The following is an 8,673-nucleotide window of genomic DNA, read 5'->3' as shown; positions in this document are numbered from 1 at the left end:
CTGCTTCCATTTTGACCCATGGGTCTCTTTTCCAGATGCCTCTTCCCAGGGGTGGGATGTCACTGAGTGGTAGAACAACTGGCTGAACAAAGACAAACATCTACAAGAAAAACATGGCTGTGGTGGAGCAACAGAGAGCTCCAACCTACACTGGCCACCTCATTTCCTCTGGGCTGAGATGCCACTTCTAGCATAGGCACTGGTCACTTAGAAGGATGTGACCCTCAAACCCCTACACCCCATGCAAGTGCTGTTGACAAGGACTCTACCAAGAGCAAGGTAGTTCCCCCACAGCCATCTCCTGGTGGATAGGCTAAACATTCTCTGGACCACCAAAGTGCTGCACTAGGAACGACACGCTTGATTCCCACAGTCCATCTGTACAGGAAGCTCAGCACTGAGAGAAGCTAGCTGCTCCCTACCCACATCAGCTATCTAGCCAGAAGGACTATGCTCTCTATCCTACTGGTTTCCCAGGTTGGCAGAAAAAATGTAACCACTGTCCCCAGGACTCTGGGACAGTGCCTGAAGAAGAGCTTTCTACAGGGCCCAGGCTGTCCTCTCCAGCCCTGACCACAGACCCCATGAAGCCCACGACACCATAAGTGCACAACAGTGGGGTGGGCGGTTAAGAGAGGCACAGATGGTGAGCTGAAACAGGTAACCATGCCACATGTGGCAGAGTCCCAGAAGGAAGAGGGGAGTCAGGAAGCTAACAGGAGCTGAATGGCATCCGGGGGACATGAAGAGCTGTGTAATAACGGGACAGTCCTGTCTGTTCAACAGGAGTTGGGCCAGAGGGCAGCAACATCTTCCATCAAGCAGACAGAGGGTGAGATCAAGCCCTGTTAATGGAGGGGAGCAATGCCAGACACATAAATATTTGGACAGGCAGTATCTGGCACTGTGGATGCAGCTGTGTTAAAATGGAAAAAACTTAGAACCATGTGTACATTTTCATGGAATAAATGACGCAGAGACATGAACAGAAGCGTGGGACGTCACCTAGCCTGGCACTGGCAGAAACCCCACTGCTTGAAGGTGGTTTTTAGCCAGGCTGGGGAGAACACACATGAAGAACATAAGTGACCAGCACAGTCCCAGCTCTGGTCTACACAGAACCCCTCTCCCACCCACCTGGCCAACTCTGTGGCTTATTGTATCTCCCCTGGGAGCAAAGAAATAAAGCTCACAAACCCACGTCTGCATCTGCATGAGAGCAGGCACATCCCCAAGTGACCCAAATGCAAAGACAAAAAAATACCTGGAGCACCCTCTTAGATACAGGGGAAGAAGCAGCAACTCCAAGTTGCACTGGAAAGGTTTCTCCCTCCTCTCCACCCCAAGTTTTGCTTACAGATAGATTAGCAGCCCTGGAAACAGTATCCCATGTTTATCCCTAAGGAACATCAGAAGCCTGGGAAGACACTATTATGGACTGGAGGGATACCCTCGGGAGGGAAAAGGATCCCACTGCAATGGCCAAGAGGAGGGGAGAGGGAAGGAGCGCCAAGGAGGATGAGTCAAGGTGTTGGAAGGATGCCATGGGTAGGCAATGGCTCGTTTTTGGAGCTAACTACCTCCCTAACATCACCTCTTGAATTTTAGTCCTGGGCCCACATTGCAACTGTGGCACTCTGGGCAACATCTCACGTGTCACATCCCATCACAGCCTGGTAATGTACACTGCTACCACCTCACATACTTTACCCCTGTAATACTTCCAGCACAAAATGCAGAAATGAAAGCAACATCTGTAAATCCTTCTTACACTGTCTAGGCAGAAAGTCCAGTCTATGTGGTTTGGGCTTGTTTTTTTTTTTTTTAATTTAAGTCTGTCATATCTAACCACTGTTTGGCTTTTTGAGCCCTCTCAGCTTCAGTTGCCTAAGTCACTGCTTGGTACATCGGCAAGCTTCCCTCCAAAACACATCTATCTTCCTTCTAAGGGCAAATAAATGCGTCTCCATCTCCCAGGACCATTTCAGTAATGGACGTTTTAACTTAAATAACAGAATCACTGAGAAAACGAAGATGGTTCAACTATCCTTCACTCAAACCAAACTAACATCTTCCTAAGTGCCTGTTAGCATCCTACCAAAGCCCTCCACCTCCCTGGGCTTGGTTAGACTCAAGTACACAGCTCAGATTTGCACAGCTACACCAAGACAGTCTCCCAGAGCAGCCATTCACTCCAGCCATGGACACACAACCCATTTGGCACAGGAGCATCGTGGGTTTGCTCACATCTCAGGAAAACCAGAGAATGCAAAATAAATTTGTCCTAGTGCATGATATTTTGCCCCAAGCTGCTGTGCAGAGCTGGGTTCCTGAGAAGCCAGGTAACACAGCAGGGCACCAGCCTCCATGCTCCCATCCTTGCTGCTCTTCACCCCAGGGCAACCACACACGCCACAGCCTGAATCCTACTGACACATCCCCGTAGTCACCTCCAAACACTGGTATGCTCCGCCAGAGCCTGAAAACCCTTGTGCTGGCTCCCCAAAGGTTACCTTCACATCCGGGCTGTTGAGCGGGTCCATAAGCTGCTCCTCCAGGGTGCGTAGAGACTCTGAGGCCAGCACAAGAAGGCGCTGCAGGATCTGGGGAGGGAACAAAGCCAGAGGATGAAACACGACAGTTCTGGATGTAGCAGGGACCCTGATCACTCAGAGAGACACCAGAGCTCGCTCCAGCACTGGGAGTGGGGAACTGCCCTGAGATAACAGCCACCACAGGGCAAGGACAGAGGGCCCAGCTCACCTGCGCTGAGGGTTGCTCTTGGGTCCACATGGAGCTCCACTGGTCTTTGGGGGTGGCGATGAACATGATGGGCAGGCGAGAGCGAGCAGCCATAAACTTGCTCTTGATCTCTGTGCAGTCAGCGTCTGGAGAGAGCAGGGAGATGGGTGAGATGCTCTGCCCCATGCACAGCCCGCCAGCCTCTTCACCAGCATATCGCAGCCCAGAAAGGGGTAGTACAACAGGCTTTATCCTCTCTCACCCTCTGATCCCACAGTCCACATGCAACCAGAGCTCCATCGCTTTGGGCTTGCTCTGCTCTCACACTTTTTTAGCACCTGCCTGGAGACAGGGCTAGGTGGACCTTTGCTCTAAACCCACCCAGGCAGGCCCAGGCATGGCAGACACCGGGACTGACATGGGCTGGGAACGGAAGTTATAAGTTAATGACAGGGTTTATACCCAAAGAGTTTTCTATCTTTTTTTTTTTACCCCTCAAGTAAGGGAAAAAGTAAATCTTTGGCCAAAACTAATTCCCATTTACTTTATTAAAAAAAGCTGGAGGGTAGAAAAATACCAGTTTCCAACACCCAATTCTCTCCCAAGCAACTTTACCATTTTTAATAAATCAGCTTTGAAAACTGGGTGTAGTTGTCTCCCCCACTCCACAAACATAAAAAGACAAGACAATCTTGTGGTCTCACCTGGCTCTTGGGGAAAGATGGCACATACCCAAAACAGAATCAACAGAAAAAACTTAGCAGGAGTTCTTTCTCCTGGCAGAGAGACAGCAGGACCACAGGTCTGTTCCTTTGGAAACCAGAGAGCTTTACCAGGAAATTCTCAAGGCTCAGGAGGTAACAAAAGCTGGAGGACTGCAGCCCTTTTCCCTTGCAGGTTTTGAAATTGGGGACTAGCAGATCATCCCCGTGACCCAAGTGCTCTCAAAGCAGACCTGTGCCAGGAGGCTTTGAAGCTTCCTGTTCAAGGGCCCATCTGCTCTCCCAGCACAACAGAAGGTTTGGCCCCCCAAGAGCCAGGGCAAAGTCTCAAGCAAAGGTGCCAGCTATGAGCAGCAGAGGGCTTCAAAGACTCCATGCCCATCTGCTCTCCCAGCACAACAGAAGGTTTGGCCCCCCAAGAGCCAGGGCAAAGTCTCAAGCAAAGGTGCCAGCTATGAGCAGCAGAGTGCTTCAAATACTCCAACACACCCAAGAGCACCCAGGCTCGTCACAGATTTAAGCAAACCAGAAGCAGCAGAACATCACCACTGAGGCTCACCTCTTCAAATGCAAGTAGATGGAAAAAAAACCCATGCCACAAGCAAATCCACCCTGAAGCCAAGTTAAGCACAGCCAGACAGGAATAAGTGAATGGAAAATCTCCTCATCCCTGGCAGAAGCTGTGATGCCTCCATGTATCCAGACCCCTGGAGCCAGCCACTGACTGACCAAGGAGTGCTCAAGACCCTCATGCTAAGACTCTCCTCCATGCTGCCTGCTCACCTGTGAGGCCAGCGTTCAGGTTGACAATCAGAGGGTTGTTTTTCCAGTCAAAGGTTGCCAGCAAGTCAAGGAACCGCAGGAACCCCACCTGGGGAGAGCTGTAGGCAAGACAAAACAGTCCAACACTGGCATTTGCTCCCCTGGTAGCAACAGGGACTGGGCTCGGGGGTGACTTAATGATGCCCAGCCCACGTGCAGCCCAAGAAGAGATGTCTGTGGTGGAAAAGGGAAGTCCAGGACAAGCATAAGGCACTCCTCCAAATCCCGGGGAAAGTTTTGTTCCCCTGTTCCTCCCTCCCCAAGCAGAAAAAAACAGCGGAAAGTGAAACATTACCCCGGCCACCCCATCTCCTGACACTCTCCCCACTCAGATTCCTGGGGTTGGAGCAGGGGGAGGTGGAGAGAGAGCTGCTACCATCTCCAGTGCAGCTCTGAACAAGGCTGGCCAGGTTTCCACTGCACCTCTTCCCCTGCAGCAACAATGTGTGCAAAGCCAGACAGCTGGGAAGATGGGCTCCGGCTACCAGGGTATTTTAGGAGACAGGAAAGCATTCTAGGCATCCTGCTACTTGGGGAAGCAAATGACCCCAAGTGCAGGGTAGAATGACCTTTTGACCACAAAGCAAAATCACTTCCTTTAACTTCATTTCACTCCCTCTGGGCCTCATCCCATCCACCTGCTAGGGGCCAGCAAGCAATTGGCCCCGGTGGGTTATTATTCAACTTGCTGCTCCCTTCAGCTTTCAGTGGCTGACCTCTGCTCTTGCCTCAGGAGTCCTCTCCAGCGGGGAGGGAGGCTGCAGCCACCTGCACCACCATAACATCCCTCCCAGGGAACCCAGAAGACCCAGCATGTTGGTAGCCACAATGTGGTCCTCACCCCTGCTTCTCCTGGCCATCACCCCAGGATGAGGGGACACAGCAGTCCTCACGAAGGCACAAGACACCCTGTGGTTGTACCACCAGCACCAAGAGGCCACAACGACAGCTGCTCCCATCCTTACCTGCTTCCCTCCTTTCTCTGCAGCACACAGGGTAGAGCAAGCCACAGCAACACAGTGCCAAGCATCAGCATCTCCTCCGGCCAGCCACTCCCAATAGAACTCGAGGTGACATTTTAGAAGCACAGGGACATCATGCTCCCTGCTGCCCACTCTCCCAGCACTCCCTGTCCTAGCAGCATCTCCATCCTTCCTCTATCCCATGTAAGGAAAAAAAGCACTAAAACCCCACTGGGCCAGCCCAGGCTCCTCATCCTCACCTGGGTGGCATGAAGGGGGCTGGGTGGAGGAACAAAAATGCCACAAGGAGGTCCACACATTCCTCAGAGATGCTGTCGCTCAGGAGCTGGGCGCTAACCCAGCGCTTGGCCAGCCGGCAGGTGCTACCAAAGACAGGGTGCTGCTGCTGGAGCCTGCACAGAGAAAGACAACCCACTGTTCAACCCACATACCCGAAGACCCAAAACACCCTTTTGGCATTCAGCAAGAGAGAAGAGAGGGGCAAAAGTCTGCCAGGAACATGTGCACAGCATCAGAAGCACAGGGCACCTGGCAGCTCGAGATTTTGGGGAACGAAGCGGAAATGCTGCCACATCCACTCCAACCATGTTGCTCTTTGTTACTTGTGTCCCCATACTAGTGACCTTGGATGTGACAACAGGGATAACTGGTGCCAACTCCACCGACATTCACCCCTCCATCCTCCTGCAAAGCCTCTCACAAGTTCTCTCCCACAGAGAACTCTGCTCCGCATCATCACCCTTGAACATCCAAGCGCATTTCCACACTGGCTTCCACCAACGTCCCCTGTCCTGGCCCCCCAGGGATGCCCTCCTTCACCTACCCATGCAGAGAGCTGGTTAGGTAGGGAAGATGCAATGTCTCCATCTCCAACTGGCGAGACTCCTCTGTGTCCTGGTACTTCAGCATCCCTTCTGGGGTGACCACTTCCTTCAAGATGAGTGGCTCGCGGTGGTAGGCTACTTGGAGACGGAAAACGTAGCCATCCTGAGATGGGAGCAGAAGGTGAAATCAGGCTTGGAGGTAACACAGGCAAGCTGGTGCGCTATGCTGCATCTCAAGGACACAACAGCATCATCCTAGCATCAGCGCAGTCTCACCATGCTCCTTCCTAGGCTCACCATCCAAATGCTGGTTTTGTCTAGCAAGACCACTGTCACATCCCCCCGCCTGCCTCCTCAGTAGCAAGACAGGTCTGGAAAAGGTTCCCACCACTGCCCTACCTTGTGCACATCAGTGTGGGTGACTGCAGGTCTGCAAACCAGCTGATGTTGCTGCTGGAGGAGCTCAGCCAGCTGGAGGTGGAAAGCTGCCTTGATGCGCTTGATGGCTTCTTTGTCCTGTGGCCACTGGCCACTGCCTTCCATGTGGCAGATGACTAGGGACAAAGGGACAGCAGGAGGCCAGTGAGACCCGCACAGAAATGAAGTGTAGGATGGGTATGGCTGGGACTAGAGGTTACAGGAGAGCAGGAGGAGCCATGGCTCTGCTCCTGCCTGCAGCATACCAACACAGCAATAATGGAGCCAGCATCGCTCCCTGCATCCACTTCATTCCCCTCAAATCACCTCCTGCTCGCATCTCTCCCCACTTACCCTTCATAGGGGCTATGTAGGCTGGGCAGGGCTTCTCCTCTGAGGGAAGAAGCAAGTTCTTGGGCCTGATTCGGGTATGGGAGGAATAAATGGGCTTCATGGGAATGGGAGGGAAGACCTGAGAGAAAACAGATGTCCAGGTATGTTGAACAGGGAGCAGAAACTCCTGAGCACCATGCACACCCTCACCCCAAACTTCCCACCCCAGCAAAACCCTCTGCTATGGAGGTCTTGGCCAATCTGTGCATAGCCAGCCCCAGGGACAGGACAGCAAAAAGCAGGCACCACATCGCCCCAAGGGCTCCCAGGACCCACAAAAGCTGAGAGAGACTAATTGTCTCTGCCCTCTCTCACCCCAGGGTATCCCCCCCACAGCTCCTTGCGGACCCTCATGTGCAGGCCATGCCTAGGAATACTCACATCTGTGTACCGGAGGGCTGGGTGGACACCCTGCACAGCTGTCACCGTCAGCGGGAGTTCCTTCAGGTTCCAAAGCTTGCGGCTCAGGTCGTCATAGGAGCAGACAACGCTGACCATGGCCTCCTCACCCGTCCCCGATGACTGCGGACACACAACGAACCTACATTCACCTACATTCACCTCTCCCACTCCTGCATGGATGCTCACCTCGCCTCCCTCTTCAGCTGCCACCACAGACAAGCTCTGAGGAGCCAGCATTGCCACCCCCAAGGGAGCAGCTTCTGGCAAGAGCACTCAGCAAAACAGGGAGTTAAGAGAGAGGGGGGAAGCCAAGGACAACACTGCATGCAGCTCCCCAGCAGCCACAGACATCCCAGAGGCTGTGCGTCAAGTGGCAAGTGAAATTATTACATGTACAAAACACTAAGGCAGCACCAGGAGCTGTATTGCCAGCACGGTCCCTAGGAAGGGAGAAGCTAAGAGTGATCTCGATCACATGCTGGCAACGTGCAAGCTTTGCTACTGCCTCCCACCAGTTACTGCGATGTCAAGGAAACTGCACTGACGACATCCTTAGCCAAGGCACAGCTGTGAAACATGGCAAAAGCAAAGCAGCAGATACCCAGAGCATCGCAGGAGCACCGGGAGGGCAGGTAAGAAGCTCCGAAAGCACAGCAACTAGAGCCTGATCAAGGCGGAGACATCACTGAGGCCAAACCACTGAGCCCAGATGCAGCTGAACTAAGCCGTGTGCATCAGGACGGCCTGGGTTTCACAGCAGAGCAGCAGCACCCTCTGCGGGGTGCACTACGAACGACAAATCCCCCCTCCTGCCTGTCTCCGGAGCTGCCTGCGCCACCCAGCTTCCACCATCCCCCATATCCGTTGACCACTGCAGACTCCCTGGGCTGCCTGCACCCAAAGAGCTGGAGGAGCAGAGACAGACTCACCACCCCACACACAACAGCGAGTTTCAACTTTGTTCCATGAGGACTGGCAACAACCGGACTCCTAAACACTCCTAAGGCTCCAGGGAAGAGCATCCCCTCTCAGCGTGCAGCCCTGCTCCCCCAAGCTAGCTTGCAGGGACACAGCGCACAGATTTTGCTGCCTAACCACACAACAGGCTGTACAAACTAGCATCTCACGTCAAATCTGACATGCAGTCCTGACCAGACCACAACTCGTCCTGGGTCTTTCAACTACATTTGCTCATAAAAAGGGGAAAGGAAACAATTTTCTCTTCCATCCAACAGCCAGGCAAAAAGCTGGTTTTACCAAAGACTGGCAAAATGGTAGCTTTAATTTCACGATCTGGAGAGCAGAAGTCGGGAAAGAGACATGTCCTTCTGTCTCCTTCTCCCTCAAAGTGATGTTTCTTTGTACGAG

General features: G+C 53.0%; 1 protein-coding gene across 1 annotated transcript in view; it reads right to left on the bottom strand.

Annotated features, from left to right (window-relative positions):
• Positions 1-2,450: 2,450 nt before the first annotated feature.
• The window catches only part of NOL6 (nucleolar protein 6 (RNA-associated)), a gene marked incomplete at both ends in the record, with an annotated part of 14,640 nt that continues 8,417 nt past the window's right edge, over positions 2,451-8,673 (bottom strand). Inside the window, 8 exons of the mRNA XM_010139879.1 lie at positions 2,451-2,603; positions 2,764-2,888; positions 4,248-4,345; positions 5,509-5,661; positions 6,093-6,256; positions 6,493-6,647; positions 6,865-6,982; positions 7,285-7,425. Of these exons, the coding sequence (XP_010138181.1) occupies positions 2,451-2,603; positions 2,764-2,888; positions 4,248-4,345; positions 5,509-5,661; positions 6,093-6,256; positions 6,493-6,647; positions 6,865-6,982; positions 7,285-7,425 (1,107 nt within the window). The remainder of the gene's footprint in view (positions 2,604-2,763; positions 2,889-4,247; positions 4,346-5,508; positions 5,662-6,092; positions 6,257-6,492; positions 6,648-6,864; positions 6,983-7,284; positions 7,426-8,673) is intronic.

This window comes from Buceros rhinoceros, unplaced genomic scaffold, assembly GCF_000710305.1.
Source record: "Buceros rhinoceros silvestris isolate BGI_N320 unplaced genomic scaffold, ASM71030v1 scaffold26077, whole genome shotgun sequence".
Taxonomy (NCBI): Eukaryota; Metazoa; Chordata; class Aves; order Bucerotiformes; family Bucerotidae; genus Buceros; species Buceros rhinoceros.
This window is presented reverse-complemented; position numbering and strand designations above follow the sequence as displayed.